Source organism: Gobius niger (genome assembly GCF_951799975.1).
Source record: "Gobius niger genome assembly, chromosome: 1".
In the NCBI taxonomy this organism is placed as follows: Eukaryota; Metazoa; Chordata; class Actinopteri; order Gobiiformes; family Gobiidae; genus Gobius; species Gobius niger.
The window spans coordinates 2,169,006-2,188,631 of record NC_136852.1 but is presented as its reverse complement, the minus strand read 5'-3'; the positions used below and the strand labels follow the sequence as shown (position 1 = coordinate 2,188,631).

At 40.5% G+C, this 19,626-nt stretch overlaps 1 protein-coding gene and 2 long non-coding RNA genes across 3 annotated transcripts; 1 reads left to right on the top strand and 2 right to left on the bottom strand.

The window, feature by feature from the left end:
- Positions 1-4,795: 4,795 nt before the first annotated feature.
- Positions 4,796-18,800, top strand: LOC306979318 (interferon-induced protein 44-like; the record flags this gene model as incomplete). The annotated part of the gene is made up of 9 exons (XM_079578208.1): positions 4,796-5,033; positions 5,265-5,501; positions 10,590-10,649; positions 11,391-11,424; positions 11,511-11,709; positions 13,802-13,954; positions 17,530-17,698; positions 17,885-17,985; positions 18,624-18,800. The coding sequence occupies 9 exons, from the start codon at positions 4,796-4,798 to the stop codon at positions 18,798-18,800; spliced, it is 1,368 nt and encodes a 455-aa protein (XP_079434334.1).
- LOC306967441 lies at positions 14,081-14,596 on the bottom strand. The gene is made up of 3 exons (XR_013793193.1): positions 14,554-14,596; positions 14,355-14,478; positions 14,081-14,289 (listed from the first exon to the last, which is right to left on the bottom strand). It is a non-coding gene; the product is annotated as an uncharacterized lncRNA (long non-coding RNA).
- On the bottom strand, positions 15,431-15,946 carry LOC306967435. Its single transcript, XR_013793190.1, has 3 exons — positions 15,904-15,946; positions 15,705-15,828; positions 15,431-15,639 (listed from the first exon to the last, which is right to left on the bottom strand). It is a non-coding gene; the product is annotated as an uncharacterized lncRNA (long non-coding RNA).
- Positions 18,801-19,626: the final 826 nt, after the last annotated feature.

Genomic DNA, 19,626 nt, shown 5'->3' with positions numbered 1-19,626 from the left:
TCCTGACCCCCTGCCTCTGAAGACAGGATGCATGAGAGTGTGTTTGTGAGTAACCTACCAAAGTCGCTCAACTGTTCCAGGAGTTGTATCACAAGTGAGCATTCAGGGGACAGTTTTGATATTAACTTCTCAAGAGCTACAAGAGACAGTAATCTCAAGTCAACAAAATGTAGTAATTCAGCACAATATATATTTTGACAACATATCACAGCAACTTCCAAAAAGTTTAAGCCTAGAGCTGGAGTCAGAGCACAATGGAGATGTTGGTCCAGTGGGACCAGAACCCCCCTTAAAGTTTAGAAATCTGAGTTGGATTTTCCTGGTTTTATAGAAATAAGTAATAGACCAATAATAATTGATCAGTGATATTTAAACAGTCTACCATATTGCATGTTTGTTGTACAAAAGGTACATGATATATAGCTCAAAATAAATAATTTTCAGTATCAAAGGTGCATTTTATCAAACAGGCTGGAAGTAAAAAGACATAATAGTCTTGTATACTTACTTGCACACATTTTAGGCTCTTCTGGATTATTTTTGGAGAATTCTTCAAGGAGGTTTTGAGCCTGTAACATGGAAAGAAAATGTCTGACAGTATTCTGTTAACAACAGTCTCTAATCTTGTCATATTTGTATACTCGACACTGGCATTTGGGTTGCACGGATGACCAGAACATAATTAAAAACTAATACACTTATTATTTATAGCTGCATATTCTTTTCATCACCTATAAACTACATGTAAAATGTAGTTTATAGGCGGCATGCATAGGTGTGTGACCACACTCCCGTCAGACCTCGGCAGCTCAGCAGGGAAGGGCCTGGCAGGACTTGGATGGGAGACCGTTTGGTAACACCAGGAAGCCTAGCGAATGTAGCGAATGAAGTGAGTGAGTGAGTGGTGGTGGTCGGAGGGGCCGATGGCGCAGACTGGTTGCCTCGCTTCCGTCAGTCTACCCCAGGGCAGCTGTGGCTACAATTGTAGCTTACCACCACCGAGTATGGAGTGAACGAATAGTGCAATGTAAAGCGTCTTTGAGTGTCCAGAAAAGCGCTATATAAAACCAATGCATTATCATTATTAAATAATGACAAATGTTTAACAATGACTTTTTTATCTTAGTTCGCAGAAGAGTTTGGATGTATTGTATAAAGATAAGAAATGAGTTTGTTGAATTATGTTTATGTAAATCAAGCTCAGTGAAGGGCAGGCGCATTAGTGCAACCAAGGAAGAATATTTCGTTGCACCTGTGGACATTTTGGTCACAGCCCTGTTTCACACTAGCACTTTTTAACTAAACGAAGAGGCTCCCAGAGCAGCTCTTCTTAAGCAGTTCTTGCAGGTTGTTATAAACAATTGTCCTGTGGCAGAGCTGTGAAAACATATCCGAAATCTGTGTTGTGATTGGTCCACACATGCCGCTTATTGTCCATAAAATACATGTAATCATAACATGTCCCAACTAAATTAAGATTGGAACAGGCTTCAATTTTCTGTATTTTGGTAGATTTTAGATAAGGTTTGGAATACACTCAGCTGTCTTGGGTTGTAAAATACATTGCATGAGTTAAGGCTCATTCATACTTCACAAGAGAACTGCAGAAACAAAATTAAGTTACTTTTGACTTGTGGCCATGGAAACATTTTGTAACTGGTGGTAGTTCCATGGCGACAAGACAAAAATGACTTAATATTGTTCTTGCAGGTCAGGGTGCAGTTTTGTGAAGAATGAATGAGCCTTTAGGAAGGACTTTTAATGCAAATAAAACTGTCAAAATTGAGCGATTTTGGAAAAAATCAATAATTCCAGATTATTTTCCCCATATTGAGCATGTTCAATTTGACTCTTTTTTTTTAATAATAAAGACTGCAGCTAACTCTGTCCTGCTGCAGCAAAGCCTACCTCCACACTAGTGATGCACCGATCTAATACTGGTACTGGATATCAGAGTTGATTCTGGAAAAAATACAATATCAGGTATTGGCTACAAATATCCGATACTGAATCAATACCTGTTTTGACTCTCAACGTTTTAAAACACAACTTCAACCAACTAGATCTCAGTGAATATGGACATGCCATTTTAAAGCTTAGAACCTGCAGAATGTCAGGTGGAGGGCAGGGACCAATACAGCTCTATCAATCAATCAATCAACCTTTATTTGAATAGCGCTTTACAACAGCCCCGCTGAACCAAAGTGCTTTCCATAAGTGCAATGTAATAAAAACAATTTTAGCACAAAATATTTAAGAAAATACATATAAATTACACATTAGCAATTAGCAGTTAAAAGCGGCTTTAAACAAGTAAGTTTTCAGCCTGGCTTTAAACAGTGTCAGGTCAGTGATGGCTCGTAACTCAACAGGCAGAGAGTTCCAGAGCCTCGGACCAGCCACTGAGAAGGAACGATCACCCACTGCTTACTTTTGGTCCTGGACCTCCAGCAGGTGTTGTCCTGCAGACGCAGCCTCTACTAGGCTGATGTGCAACAAGCAGGTCACATAAATAAGAAGGTGCAAGTCCATACAGTGATTTAAAAACAAACATTAACAGTTTAAAATGAACCCTCGCATGTACTGGGAGCCAGTGTAAGGAGTGCAGCACTGGAGTGATGCGACTGCACCGGCGAGTGTTTGTGAGCAGCCGAGCTGCAGCGTTTTGCACCAATTGCAGCCGGTTTAAAGTGCACTTGTTCACACCCACATAAAGTGCATTGCAATAGTCAATACGGGAGCTAATAAAAGCGAGCATAGCCTTCTCTAAGTCATCCTGACCGTGGAAAGGTTTAACCTTGGCCAGGAGACGGAGTTGAAAAAAGCTTGTCCGAACAACAGTGTGGTAGAACAACTCTATGGTAGAAAGACAGTGTTTGGAAGAAATTTCCAAAACAAAAATTGACAAATATTGTACCTCATCAGTATTTGGTTGTAATTGGATTCACAAACCTGCCACATTATTTTTAGAGAAGAAATATCATTAAATATTGCCTCCATTTTCGGACGCCTTTCTCAGTTACACTAGTTCTGTTTGGACGAATGGACCAAAAGTCATCCAACTGTGAGAAGCTTGCGGAAGGAAATCCAAAACGTTTGACCCAAAATATACAGTTTAAAGGCTATGCTACTAAATAGTAATGAAATGTATGTAAAAGTTTGACTTTACAAAAAAGTTGTATAAAACCCTGAAGAAAATTTGATCTTTCATTCTTCTGGCATTTAGCAAATAGAAATATTTTCTAGGTAGTAAAGGTTAAGTCTGGTTTCATGTCATATGTTCAATGCATATGTGTCTTTTTATATAGTGTAAAGATCTGGTCCCGCTATATCTTAACCTCTGCAAACATATTTTTGATCACAACAGTAGCAACAGTATGTTAATGCTAATGTCAGCGAATCAAAGCTGAGACAGAAACTGTGATTGGATCATCTAATTAAATAAAATTGGCCACTGCTGGAGCGGCCAAGTGTTTTTATTTTATTTTCTGATATGCTGAAAAAGAATAACTGATAAAACATAGTATTTGTAAAGCACAAGTTATATTGATCATATCACATTATGTGAGTTGTTAATATTAATGTAAGCTAAAGACTGTCATATCTTGTCATAGGATATTTAATGTAGAAAGGTCCAGAGATGCTTGTATAATGCTTCCCCATTATTATTAATAGATATATTTGATCTGTAGCAACTTGCTTGCTAGAAAACACAAGACGCTGGAGAAAAGAAGAATATTCACTTTTTCACTCTGAGAAAACCACTTTTAAGAAAGTCCTTGGTATCGGATATCGGCAGATACTCAAACCCCCAGAATCAGTATTAGAAGCAAAAAAGTTGGATTGGTGCATCTCGACTCCACACCTCTAAACCTCCCAGAACAAGCCCATCTCACCTGCCCTGCACCATTCAAACTCACAAAAAAAGTGGAAATGTTTGAAGAATGTTTGAAGCAGAAGGAGATCACATTAATGTACATAAAGAAATACTAGAAATAAAGTATAAAACTGGTCAAACGTACAATTTGCTGTCAGAAGTCCAGCTAATTCACTCTTTTTTTGACTGCAGCCTCAAAAATCCACATGGTCTAAATCGCTGAAACTTTTACTCTTCACCAGGGGCCTCGGCCATAAAAGACTGTGTAGAGTTTTTGCTCAGTAGAACCACAAATATGTCAGTACCTCCTTTTCACTGTTGTCCATTGTAGATGTCGAATTATCAGTCATGGGCTCTGTAAATGAACAAAAAAATAATTTATTTCACAGTTTGTCCAAGCTCTCAGTACAGCTTTTCGGTTTGTTTTTTTTTTTTCGGGGGGTTTTATTATAGAAAAATATTTCAAGAAGTACTGTGAACTTGGTAGTTTTGAGTTGACAACACAGGGCTTCTTATCTGAGCATCTTAAGTGGAGGGGAGAATGTACCTGACCCAGGTAACACACACTTTCAGAAGTGATATAAATGCCATAAAATCAACTTGTGCTTGATTATTAGGTGCAACAGGCGTAGGACACATGTCAGTCAAACGTCATAGTCAATGAGCCATAACTGTGGAAATATTTGCGTGACAAGAGAATCACAGTCTAAAAGCATCTTTTGATTTTTGAAGTTTGAGGCAGTTACCCTTGTGGACCTCAAAAAAGCGGTCCATGAGTTGAAGGCCACCACCTGCCCTCTAGATGCTGTTCCTACCAGGATTATGAAGGAGGCTATCGACATCGTGAGTCCCTGCCTTGTCTCCTTTATGAACAGTTGTCTCAGTTTGGGCACTGTTCCCACTGCTCTCAAACATGCCATGGTCAGACCGCTGCTCAAGAAGCCCAACCTTGATCCCTCCACACTGTCCAACTTCCGCCCTATATCTCATCTGCCGTTCCTGTCTAAGCTGATGGAGAAGCTTGTTGTCTCCCAGCTTCAGTCTCACCTCCAACTGCACGCAATAGCTGATAAGTTCCAGTCCGGCTTCAGGTCTAGGCATAGCACCGAATCAGCGTTACTGAGGGTCCACAATGACATCCTGGGAGCCCTGGACAGTAAAAGCTCTGTGGTTTTGGTGCTGCAGGGCATGGCTCTCAGATGGTTTTCATCATATCTCACAAACAGAACTTTTTCCGTAATGCTCAATGACTGTTCCTCCTCAGCTGCTCCTCTGTCATCCGGTGTGCCCCAAGGATCCATTCTTGGCCCTATTCTGTTTTCACTGTACATGCTGCCACTTGGTCAACTTATCTCTAATCACAACGTTCACTTTCATTTCTATGCAGACGACCTCCAGATCTACCTCCCTGTGACTCTGAGCAACAGCGCTGCATTGGACCCTCTCTACAACTGCCTTCACACCATCAAACAATGGCTCTCCCAGAATTTCCTTCACCTGAATGAAGGAAAGACTGAGTACATCCTGTTCACCCCGGACTCACCTCACAGTTCCCCCAGTTTTGGTCCTCCTACACCTCAGTTTGCCCCCGCCATCCGCAACCTGGGTGTTATTTTTGACAGTGGTATGATCTTTGACAAGCAGATAGGTGCAGTTGTGAAAGCGAGCTTTTACCAGCTAAGGCTCCTCAGTAATGCTGGGTTTACACATAGGCACGATGCGTTACGAATGGCATTTTTTCGTCATTTGTGACGTTCGTAACATGACTTAACGCGTCTTAATGGGATTCTTAACAGAGCGCATCAGTTCGTGACATTCGTGATGTTCGTTGAGAAAGTTTTTGTCTGTCAAAAAATCTTCCATGAATGTCACGATTCACCCTCTGTTCGTGGAGTTCGCAGCGGAGCGTGTCCTTTCGTGATGAGTCGTGGCGCTTCGTAATTCAGCGTGAGGGCATTCGTACAGCATTCGTAGAGCAGAATCACTGTTTTCACGCAAAAAATTGATGGAAACACACGCTATGCTGCAAAGTACATGTTCGGACCTGCAGCAGCAAAAGAAAAGTCACACACACTCGGCCAGTCCGCGCTCCAGGCCCGGGACAGCAGCACCTGCCGCCGCCGCTCCTCAGGTGCTGAAGTTGTTCCGCCGGCTTCTCCTCCTCCTGCGATCGTTCCTCCTGATGTTTGGGAGCCAGTCCCTGCCACCCCTATGTGTGCGCGGCAGGCGATCTTGTCCACATTCGCCCGATTCTTGACAGATTTTTACAGAACGCGACAATTCCCAATAACCCGCAACAGCGCGCAGCAGTGCGGGACGCATATTCGTGACCATGCGTAATAATTCGTGCCATTAATCGTAACACGCAGTAACAGGTCGCAACAGTTCGTGGCGGCGCGTGAAGCTTCTACCCCGAATCACTCACATTCGTGATCATAACCTTGATTTCATAATAAATAAATAGGCCAAACAACACAACAAGTGCTATCGCGGCTAGTGCTAATATGCTAAATACATGTTATAGGCCTACATGTATTCCATTCCTATTACTAAGGGCCTTTTAGACAGCAAATTACATACAGTAAACAAAAATGTGACTGCTGAAATACTTTGTGAAATATATTGCTATATAGTTTTTATTTCCAGGGCATATTTGGTGAGGATCAATCCACATGACGTAACAATGGTCACAAAGTTCAATGTCTTATCGCCAGCAAGATTATTTACTTACAAGGGTGCTCAACAGCAGGCCCGCCTTAATGCACCCATAGGCCCCGGGACTTAAACAGAATTGTAGGCCCCCACTCCCCCTCAGAGCAATCCCTAACCCTAAGTCCCATAAAAACCCTAACCCTGCTACTCCTACATGTGTCCCTCTGGGCCAGGTCGGGCGTGGCGACTCCAGGTGCACCCACAGGAGTTTAGCACAATCATCACATACGGTGAGTCATGCCGCAAAGTTAAGTGATTGACATGAAAATCAACTCTTCCAGCTGTAAGGTCAAAGTGTTATGTTTGTGAATCTTAGCACTGACAAGCAATGATCAGGTACCAATTTTATTTTTGGAGATTGCTTTAAAAAACTCCCCTCCTGGAGCCGCCACCTTAACGTGGTGGAGGGTTTGAGCCTGAATGATCCTGGAGCTCTGTTGTCGGGGGCTTCGTGCCCCTGGTAGGGTCTCCCATGGGAAACAGGTCCTATAGGTGACGGGTCAGACAAAGAGCGGGTCAGAAGCCCCTCATGAGAAACCAACAGGCCCGGTTAATCGTGAGGACGTCCTCCTGTGGACCCACCACCTGCAGGAGGAGCCGGCAACGGAAAAGTGGAAGCAAAAATGATGGATGGCTTTCAAAAACTCTTTCTGCCCAACTGACATTATGACATAAAATTCTAGACTGTGAATGCAACCTATTTGCCTGATTCTACAATACGTTTGTTAAGTGTAACATTACGACTTCCGCTTCCAGGTCCTCGCAGACCGGCAAATATGGAAGAAAAAAACATTAAAAACTCTTTAAGATCACAATCAATATTTCTGAAACTCAACAGAGAGCTACTGAACATATTTATTTATCAGGCCTATGAGCCAAACATGCTGAACCTTTCGGGTTAGCGGAGAGAAATGCTAACGGGGCAGCAGCTACGCTAACCCCGGAAGTACCGACTTTAGTAAACATGACTTTTATAACAGTAGGTTCAGCATGTTTGGCTAATGGGCCTGATAAATAAGTATGTTCAGTAGCTCTCTGTTGAGTTTCACAAATATTGATTGTGATATTAAAGAGTTTTTTGTAGTTTCTCGCACGTCTGCGAACCCGGAAGTAGAGCTGTGACGTCACCATTTAACAAACGAATAGAGCTCATGCAAGAAATGTGAGTGGCTCTGTTTGCAATGTTATTCTCATTTTACTGTTTGATTTGTTCATTTATGTGAGGTTCTATTTCTGGTTGTTCAGTGTGACATCACAGACAGTATAACTTCCGGGTCCAAACTGTTCCATGCATAAACACAGATAAAACACAACTTTATATGAATCTCCTGCTGAAATAACAACAGATAAAAGGCTAACAACTGTTTTACACCTAAAATAGAATAATATGTCTCACCATTTCTCCAGGAAAAAGATATTTAGAATAAGCCTTTTCTTGTCTAAGGAAAAAATAATAATTTGATAATTAATGTAATAAAAGCATTACTAAAGACAATCCTGAGTAAATGTAATATGTGTAATCAGATGTTTAGAAACAGCCTTGTAGTCGGCCTTATTGGCTGTTTTCAAGTGCTAGAATGACACCAGGTGTCAGTTGTTCCTATTAACAGTATTACACTTTTCACAAGTCGGATCTAAAAAGAAAATGTATGAATTACAAAAACAATCATTAATTTCATTGACTGGGTCTATGAACACTCTGTACAAAACCAAAAATCCTCAAAAGCAAAATAATTTGTACCTCTTTATAATGTTATAGGCCTTTCAAACACTGTGATGTTGCCTGAAACCCAACAATAGTAGGCTGAAATCAGCAAAATGTCATTAAAGTCAAGAGGACTAAAGTTGGACCCGGAAAGAGAGCGATGCTGATGACATCATCACTTTACAATCTAATTTCAAGAGAAACAGAATCTGCATAACCTCATACATTAGTGTCATATACATTGTTGTGGTTCTAAACTGTAATGTTGTGAAATATAGCTGCAGAAGCATTAATGTGTGTAATTCAGATAAAAACTGAAGGACAAACAAACTCCTGCTTGAAAATCCTTGAAAATGCCTCCATTACAGTAAAACATTATGTGAAAGAAACCCATCACTATGGCCTCATGGGAGCAGATTCTCTCACCAGGACCACAGCCAAACGGATAATGACAGGAGCGTGACTGTACGTCAACACTGTGATCAGGAACTCTGTAGGCTTGTTTTTTACAATAGGCACATGGTTATGGGTAGATGTCAGTAAAATACAAAATACAAATACAAAATAATAATTTAAACAATGTGACTTACATACTAATACATGGCTGTATCAGATCTGAGGCCAAAAAATAGAACATTTTAGTTTTCATAAAAATATGCATTATTCATAACACTATAATGCTCATCATTACATTCTCCTCACACTGGGGAAAGTCAGCTCTGTCTCATATTCACAGCTTTAGTTAAAGAGTCGGCTTTGGCTTTAGTAGAAGAATGTAGGACGTACCTGCTGTTGATCTCTGCGAGTCTGTGACTCAACTGACGAGACTGGAGTCTTTATGAGGAGGCTCCTCCCACTGTGAGTGAGAGCTCCACAAACTACTGATCTCAGCTCTTTCACTGGGAACGCAGCAGAATGTGTTGATGATGATTATGATTGCTATTATTATTATTATTATTATTATTATTATTATTATTACTACTACTACTACTACTACTACTACTACTACTACTACTACTACTACTACTACTACTACTACTACTACTAATAATAATAATAATAATAATAATAATAATAATAATAATAATAATAATAATAATAATAATAATAATTGAATATCCTCAAGGCCCTCAGAAGGGACTTGGGCCACAGGCCGCTCCGACCTCCAGCAACCACTCACTCACTCACTACATTCACCCAGGCTTCCTGGTGTTTCCCAACAGTTTCCCATTTTGAGAAATTAAACTGAATATGCAAAATTGGCATGTATCGACAAAACAAGCAGCATGAATGGCTGGAATTACAATGTACATTATTATAATAAAGTTAGCTTTATCATAATCACTTATCAGTCAACATCAGTACAGCAATTCAGTGATAGCTAAGTTTGAAAAGAGCTCAACTTTCCTTTTGAAAAAATTAAATAAAGTTAATAAATAAAAAATCACCTGTGCTTCTTTTAGTAGTAGTAGTAGTCCTCTACATTTGACCCATCCCACTACGCCGCTGGGTAAGGAGCAGTCACAGCTGCAGTAAAAGTAATAGCAAAAAGTCACTTATTTTAAACAAATACATTTAATATCAGAAAACTAAATGAATGGGTTGACATTAAAGAAAAAAACATTCATATAAAGTAGTGTTTTACTGCCCCCTATTGTCATGGTGTCTCAATTTTACTGCAGTTATTTTCACCAGAAAAACATTCACAATTTTGTATTATTATGATTATGGTTATTTTTATTTTCATGATGATGGTTGTTATTGTCATTATGAACAACATTATGATTGTTGTTATGTTATAAATGTAATGTAGAGTGAAAGTTTGAAAGCACATGAGCAGGTTGTGTGAGGCAGAGGGGGAGGGAGGGCCTGTGTATAAAATCGTCTGCAGAGCGAGTCGTCCTGTCATTCTCAGGAAAAGCCTCTACCGGTAAGTTTAGGTAGATTTCTACTTATATGTTCAACATGTTTACATGTTTTAACATATTATCCATTGTGTAGATAAACTTTTGAATTTTCAGTTCTGTCAATCAAACATGGGAGGTGGCAAAAGTAAACGTAAGATATTGTATATTTTTTATAACAATATGAATAAGGTTTTATTCTGTTAAACATGACATTCCTCTGCACTACAGCGCAGGAAAATACTTTCAAGTCGAGTTTATATTGTATGTAGGCTGATTGGTTCAAATTAAAACTAATTTATTTTGTTATTTCTCTCCTAAAGCACAAGAAAGTTCCCATCAGTGTAAGTGTTCTTATTTCATTTCTACACTATATTGTACATTTTTAAAGTATTCACATTTGTGGGTTATTCTGTGTTCACAGCGATTGTCATTCCTCCTTCTCCAACACGTAAGAACCACTTAACCTTTTGTTTTTAAATATGCAGCTGCTGCACCGAGACCAATCACACAACCATAAAAGAAATTCAGGCATATGTAATACAGATATTGATATTCTGCTCATTGACATTGAAATCCTGTTTCTTTTTTTTTATTATTTTGCTGATATGTACTGTATGAACTGGTCCAAAGGGCCCATGTTAATTTTTGTGTCCTTCATAATGATTTTTCACCAGTTGAATGAAAATGCATTAATTTGAATTGAAATATTCAAACCAATGCCTGCGTTCAGACAAACGTGTTCACGTGTTCAGATAAAATGTTATTGTATATGAGAGTAAATACGAGTCAATAGATCAGTATTTCAAGTTTAAATGATAAGTGTTATGAAAAGGATATTCTTTTTATGAGTCAGACGGAGTTGACAAAATGACATTCAACTGAGAGATGTGCCATATATTAGAAAAAATATATATTCAACCTGTTCCTTTACGAAACTGTACAGTTTAAACCTCTCTCATTAAGAATATAGAGTTACTTATAATATATGTAAAGGGCTTTTCAAAAATAATGCGCTGCTAGAGCCACCCTGACACTTTGTATATTGTAAGAATCCCATTCTGAATGTAAACTCACAAGTGACAATAACAATGTCCACTACAGAGGACACAAATATACTGGCTGGGTCCCAGGAGGATAATATACTTCTAAATATTTTATACTTTTTCATTTTTTATTTTAATTATTTCAGTTCTGCCAAAGCCATGGAGAGTGATCAATTGGGGGTGAGCTAAACAACTACAATGACATTCCACCGACTTTTCCTATTAAATCCTATTTTCTTTACACTGTCTTCAAACTTCTATTTCAGGGACAGAGATCAACTTCAGCAATATGTGAGGAATTATGAACCAGATAAACCAGCAAAACACCTGCGTATCCTCTTGTATGGACCTGTGGGAGCAGGAAAGTCTTCCTTCATCAACTCTGTGGGCAGTGCTATCACTGGAGAGCAGGTTAATGCTGCTGAAGCCAACGCCAGCAATGACATCACAAGCTTCACTGTTGAGGTAAAACCTGAAACACTCTGAACACGGCAATACACAGCACAATAGCCGTGTAAATAGCCAAAATATTCCTTGTTTCCCCTGAAAGCCCCTCTGTAGTGTCCTCCAGTCCAAAACCATGGCCCCCAAATGTATCAACTCATAAAAATAATTTCGGCATTGAACGGGCACTAGCGCGGTCACACTACCTTTTATTGTCCAGATGTGCCATTAACAGCCATCTCACAGCGCGTGAGGGCCATCTCACAGCGCGTGAGGGCCATCTCACGCGCTGTGAGATGGCCCTCACGCGCTGTGATTTTGTACAAAGTGAGATTCATACAAATCTCACTTTGTACATGTTATTCCAGTGTTATTACCACTGGAATAATATGGGGGGCCCCGGGTTATCACCATGGCAAAACTGTACAAAATATGGTATGGTCTGTATTGGTCTGCCATCACGTATTTTTGTGCCGAATTTCAACTCATAATGCATTTTTTCTTCTGCACCTAGAGGGGGCGCTACCGTGCCCAATGTCACTTTTTCACATTTGTTGTGTCCGGGGGTGAAAGGTCAATAAAATGTATATTTCCGATTTTTAAAGCAAAATTCTTCGTAAAGATTGTGGCTTCGCCGCAAACAAACAGTAAAACTTAGCAAAAAAATGTGGATAACTTTTTATGCCCCACATCTGGAGATGCACTGGAGTGATTTGGTCATACGCCCTAGAAGGAGTTTGTTAAAATGCTCAGCATTTTCCAGACTTCCTGTGAAAATGGTGGACTTCCGGGTTGTGATAATATTTTTTTGTTTTTTGTCACATGACGAATGTCTGTACCAAATCACGTCGCTCTATGACAAAGTTGACGTTTGCTTCGCGCTCGTCATCCTCCGAGCTCGTCATCCCCCGACCCCCACAGCTGCGTGGGGGTCGATGAGAGCTTTCCAAAAATGTATGACAGTTGACCATATACCCCCATTCATTTTCCTGCAATAATAAGTATAAAGTGCCAGAGGTGTGGGCAGTCACTGTTTTACACAGTGAGTTTAAATAAGCCCTTGCGATGGCAGGCTGCTCGGGCCTAATAAGCATTCATATTAAAAAAACTTCTAGGAATCTTGTCCCTTCACAGGCTCTGGACACAAAATCAGGGGCGATTTCAGACTTTCAGCGAATAGCTTTTGCAAAACAAAAACAAAAAAAGCGTGTAAAAACAGTTGATATCACTTAATTAACTTCATTAATAGCCTTATCCATCTGTAAACTCCGGTCAACTATCATTTCCCTACATCTAGGTCTGGGTCTGATCTCAGTGGCCACGTTACATTGGTTGACTTTCAACCATTCAGTGAGCGGGGGGGGCGGGGCTTGTAGGTGACGTCAAGCATTTGCGCCACATTTGCGGGTTGTAGTTTGGCAATGGCGGCGGATACGAAAGTAAAGGAAGCTCTTCAATCCGTCCTGGCTCGGCTCCAAATATCCAGAAATTAAAACTGAAGCCTCGGCTGCCTGCAAGAACTATAATAGCTGCTTCACTCACTCGGGCGCATAACATACGTCACGACCAAACGCTAGCGAAAATCAGATCCACTCGTTTCAGGAGTTCACCCCTCGCACCTGATAACGGAGCTCAATTGAGAAGGTCCAGACCCTCTGTACAAAATGAGTATGAGGGTCTGGTATGCGCAGATCAGCAGTGTACACATCCGTGGTTCCCAGTGGGTCTGCCTATGCTCCGCCTCTGCTCCAGACGTTTGTCCTCTCCATTTTGACACTGAACTGTGATACAGGCCCAAAAACTCAAATCTGAAACCTCTGTCACACCCTGATTCATTCACCTGAAATCTAGAGATAGATGTGTTGTGAGTTCTTGCTCTAAATAAGCTGCTGTTTGTCCTGCAGTAATATCTGCTTTGAGTGGAAGTAGTCTTTATTCTGCACTGGCCATCAAGAAGTTTAAATCATTCCCTGTGCTGTGCCTTCAATGGAGACAGGCTCTCTGCTGCTCTCTTTCTTTAGTGATATCTGTGTTTGCCTCAAACTGTAAATTATTGTCATATACTGCTCTGAAAGAACTATATTATTGTTGCTTTTCTCTCCTTTGGTTACAGTATAGAACTCATCGGTTTAAAGTAAGGGGTGAGCAGAAGAAAAAAATTAACATTGTGTTCAATGACATCATGGGACTGGAAGGTGGAGACAAGGGAGTTTTACCTGAAGACATCAAACTGGCCATGGAAGGACATGTAAGGGACGGATACCAGGTAATGACAAAGACTGAGAAAATGGACACACTTGTGACAGAGTGGAAGGCTTTAGCTTAACACATATGTACCACATTAAAAGAAAAGGACCACAGGTTCGTTCATTGAAGAGGCAAGTCGTTCCAATAGTTTTATCCAATTTATTTTCTAGTTCGAATTAAGTTAAGTTTCAGTCGTCACTTGTTCAGTTCCAGTTCAGTTCATTTCTTTAACAAAAACAAAAAGGGATGGCAAACATCCGTTTGTCACGTTTCACAGTTCACAGACACTCTTCGGCATCACTTCCGGGTCCACAAAGCAGCAGTGGTGATGGTTGTTATGCAGGCGAATTGTTCCTAAAGATGAATAGTGTTAGCCTCTAAACTTACGCCGGTCTATGTTACATGTGCAGCGCACATACCGCTTTTGGATCCATCATTCACGCGGGGACGTCATGCTTCGCGTACTGGCCCGTGGGGAACCACACCTCCCACCTACAGCACCGCCATCTCGCACTGCGCCTGAAGCGCACCCCAGACCCATAGCTGCACCAAACACAGGGCTCGGATTAGGGCTAACATTTTTGAGGAAAGTCACGCTAAAGTATTGTTTGTTTTTACCTGCTCACGAGAGCCCGAGCTACACCACCTCCACACCAAGCAGACGGAAGAACAAGAGGTCAGAGGTCGAACGCAGGTAGACTGTGCCCTTTTATACAGCGCCCCCCAGCTGACGGGCGGAGTAATATCGACAGCTCGCACTGTTACATTCTTCCCCGGAAATTTTATCGGCGGCCCGACGATACACGATCATACAAAACCCCCGTACTAAAACCTAGAAACTCTGATAAAAAGGTGCCCTAGAGGCCTACTAGGAACATCCTCAAAGACTATTAAAAATTACCCAAGTGCTGCAACACACTGTCCCCAACCATAGGCAGCAATGGCAGGCAGGGTGATTGCAAACACTGGTTTGCTGTGGCCTCATGTTCTCCCGGTAGTAGCTTCTCACACTGCAAAACTTCTCCAACCACTGCTGCTTTGTCTGTACAGAAAAGGAACACACATTACTTTTCATTGCAATTGACAGTATAACGGCAACGCACACTTGACTTTTAGCATTAGCACTCTTAAATGTGAATCGAACGCTTTCCTTTGACACCATGCCAAATAATCGACAAAGCACAAAACATGTAGTAAAATAGGAAGCACACATGAAATCAAAATACATGCAAGCAGTACACGCTTAAATATAACAAAAACAAGATGTCAAGGCAGGTTTCACAGCCTACACAAAAAAATGCTAAATGCCATTTAAACAGACTTACAGCTGCACGTCATAAGTCAGAACTAAGTGGAACGCTGCCTTTAATTTATTCAATGATCCGCCGAGACAACGCCAAATGTGACAGAGTGGAAGGCTTTAGCTTAACACATATGTACCACATTAAAAGAAAAGGACCACAGGTTCGTTCATTGAAGAGGCAAGTCGTTCCAATAGTTTTATCCAATTTATTTTCTAGTTCGAATTAAGTTAAGTTTCAGTCGTCACTTGTTCAGTTCCAGTTCAGTTCATTTCTTTAACAAAAACAAAAAGGGATGGCAAACATCCGTTTGTCACGTTTCACAGTTCACAGACACTCTTCGGCATCACTTCCGGGTCCACAAAGCAGCAGTGGTGATGGTTGTTATGCAGGCGAATTGTTCCTAAAGATGAATAGTGTTAGCCTCTAAACTTACGCCGGTCTATGTTACATGTGCAGCGCACATACCGCTTTTGGATCCATCATTCACGCGGGGACGTCATGCTTCGCGTACTGGCCCGTGGGGAACCACACCTCCCACCTACAGCACCGCCATCTCGCACTGCGCCTGAAGCGCACCCCAGACCCATAGCTGCACCAAACACAGGGCTCGGATTAGGGCTAACATTTTTGAGGAAAGTCACGCTAAAGTATTGTTTGTTTTTACCTGCTCACGAGAGCCCGAGCTACACCACCTCCACACCAAGCAGACGGAAGAACAAGAGGTCAGAGGTCGAACGCAGGTAGACTGTGCCCTTTTATACAGCGCCCCCCAGCTGACGGGCGGAGTAATATCGACAGCTCGCACTGTTACACACTATCAGCTGAAGCCTTCGAGGAAGAGGCGACTGGCTCCAGAAGTTTCTCGCTGTAATGGTTGTCATGTTCATCATAACACTTTTTTCTTTTAACTATTTTTACGTTTGTCCTTTCTAATTAATCGAGCTGGCTCCAAAAAAAGCCACATTGCTATTGGGGTCATTTAGTCCATTGGTAATGACCACTCCATAAGTTGCATTATGGTAGAAATACACATTGTTACTCAACAAGACACTCAGAAGGGTAGAGTTTCACTCTGCCAATATGTAAGTCTAATCTAGGTCAACGTACATGTTACACTTTTGATAGATGGGCCAACTCCTTCTTGGTGCAACATATTTATTTCCGGTGGCACAAGCTGCAAAACATGTACAACATTAATTACTACGGAGCTGCCTCTGTTTCTCTCATATCACGTACTGGCAGGACTTCTTACAAAACAATACTGAAAGTCTGGAGTTGAACAATTTTACAATATTCTAAGTGACTGAGCAAAAACCTTTTTTAACTGTTTTTAACTACCTTTCAATCATGTATGAATTACCTTTTAATCATGTCTTTAATCACTTATTTATTCATGTATGTATCTTTTGTCATTACCGTTCTACTGTACCATATTATTACTTGAAACTTGACCTACTGTATTGTGTGACTCCATTTTCCTGCCTTAGCACACTACACTAGTAGCTTAGCCGTACACATAACCGATGTGCTTATTGTAACAACAAAACACAAAAAATGTTAACCTGGCAATCCCTACCACACAAGTTGCCCCTAGCACAGTACTAGTACGCACATCTGAGTACCTATTTCGCGAACACAACCTCGTACTGTATTAAATGGTATTTCACTTGGTCACCGCGGCAACCGTTGGACCAACGTCCGCCATCTTAGAAATGCTAACTTGGTCTAGTACTCGTCTTAAACAAAATAAAGTTTACAAAACACTTCCTAACTAAACAAAACTTAATCTAACAGGTGCAGGAGAGACTCTACTACTGTTTATGTGTGCGCTTTTCCAACCAGCTTACCTGCAAAACATGTACAACAGTAATTACTACGGAGCTGCCTCTGTTTCTCTCATATCACGTACTGGCAGGACTTCTTCTACAGCGCCAGCCACTGATACGAAACGCACCAAGCGCCCTCTGCTGGTGTACCCGGGTATTGCATGTCACATAAAACACAGTAAAACCTTACACATTGCAAAAAGCAAACAATTATAAACAGCATCTAAACTTAGTTAAATGAACTTAAAGAGTTTTTAATGGGGGGAGCAACTATTTTAATCTAAAAAATAAAACACCTAGTGCCACATACAGTTATGTTTCGAGTCATTTTTCTGAAAACAAAAAGCTTGATTATGTTTTTGTATGTCTAAATGAATAGATAATAATTGCTGCACTTGTGTTTGTTGTTAAATAAAATAATTAATTCTTGTTAATTCTTATACATTTCTTATTTTCTTCTTCAGTTCAATCCTGCCTGTAAACTGTCAGACAAAAATGAATTCTACAGACGTGATCCCACCATCAATGACAGAGTGCATGTTCTGGTGTGTGTGCTGAACGCAAACTCTCCCAGCTTTGACCCAGCTGTCATTCAGAAGATGAAGGAAATCAGAGAGGCCGCCAGAGATCTGGGTGAGAACCATTACATGTGTAATATGAGGAAAATTACAATATATACAGCGGGGGAAAAAAGTATTTGGCCGAAATCCATTAGAAAGTCTATATGGGGAACACACCAAATACTTTTTACCACACTGTATGTTATTGATGAAGATCGTTCTTCTTTATCTTGCTCCAATTTAACTTTTGATATTTCAGGGATCCCACAAGTGGCTGTTGCCACACACATTGATGGCATCAGTGCTGAGATTGAAAATGATGTGATGAAAGTCTTCAGAAGCAAGAATCTGAAGAAGAAGGCAAGTTTCATGCTATTTAAAATTATATCAAAACTTAATATAAATGAAAGGTTACAAATTTGACTGATTTTTCCCAATTTAAACCCCGATTTAAAGTAAAATCCAAAATACTTGTAAAATACATCAATACGAGATGTATGATACATCAATGTGCTTTAGGCACTCAAAGTGTTTTACATCAAGGATCCACTCACCCATTCACTCTCTCATTCATACACCAGGGTACACAGACACTGGAGATGAGGACACAAAGACAATGAACACCTGTGGGATTCTCACAGACTTACCCTGAAACACAAGCCAGCCCAGTGTTTAAGAATGGACCTTAATATGAGCCCTACAGCAGAACTTCCAGCTCCCCTCAAACACCCACTAATGCTCTCCCCATGTCCCATGCACATACATATTTAATACAGAAACCAACATTGTCCTCAGCAGAGAGTCTCATCAGGTCCACTCCTCTTCCAACAGAATAGGACCTGAACGTGGCTCATGTAACCCGACAACCTGGAACATGCCACAATGCTGTTCCGTTCGTGCTCGCAAAGTAGTTTACTTTAGTTTTTAGTTTTCCTTTTTTTGTCATGGTAGAAAATGTGTGTTGTTTTTTGACTGACTGATGTTATTTGGTTTTTCAGATGGATATGTTCAGTGAGACCGTCGGGATTCCAGTGATTAATATTTTTCCTGTGAGGAACAATTACGAAGGAGACAAAAAGAAAGAAGCGGATGCGCTGCTGCTGACTGCACTGAAACACATGGTGAACTACGGGGACGACTTCATTGATGAATATGTCGATAATGATGCAGATTAAACATAATGAGAATGAGCAACATTTACTTTTTTATTATTTTCCTTTTGATTATATTTCAATGTGATTTAATATGGTAAATCAGTAAACATAGAATGGAACGAATAAATAATAATAATAATAATAATAATAATAATGTATAGTAAATATGATCAAATGCTTGGCTTGAAAATAAATTCTATTTAGACACAACTTGTGAGTGACTGCCTTTGTGTGCACAGTTAAACCTAGGTGTTTTCAGCAGGTTCAGGGAAATGCAACAATCCCCCAGGAGATTGTAAGATGTCTTGAGCACACTATAAACCCTGATATTTTACAATAACCTAATTGAATTGGGGACAACTGTAAGGTAGTGTAACAGTGAGTGACCAAAAAGGGGCTTTTAAAGGAAACGTCAGAAAACTTTGTACAGGTCTCACATCTAGTGATGGCAAGATGAAGCCCCATGAAGCACTGAAGCATCGCAGCCAACTGTGTCACACATGGTTCGAAGCATCACAACGCTTTATTTGCTCCACTACGCCATCATGTGGACAAAATATATATAGCATGCTGAGTGCTCACAATAAATGGTGGGGGTTGAAAGTGAAAGAAATTTCAGAATTCAGAGAGTTGTGATGTAAAATGTGCTTGTGTTACTTTGTTTATGTCTGTGCTTATGCAACACGTAAATGTGTGTAACAAAAAGAAAAAAGAAAAAATACATTTATTTCGTTTTTATTTAGGAATAATACTTTTTCCACAGTACTTGGACTCAGGCGGTTTCTTTTTTTGCAAAGGATTTCACCTGCTTTTGAAAAAACTCTTTCACAGGGCACAGATGATGCAG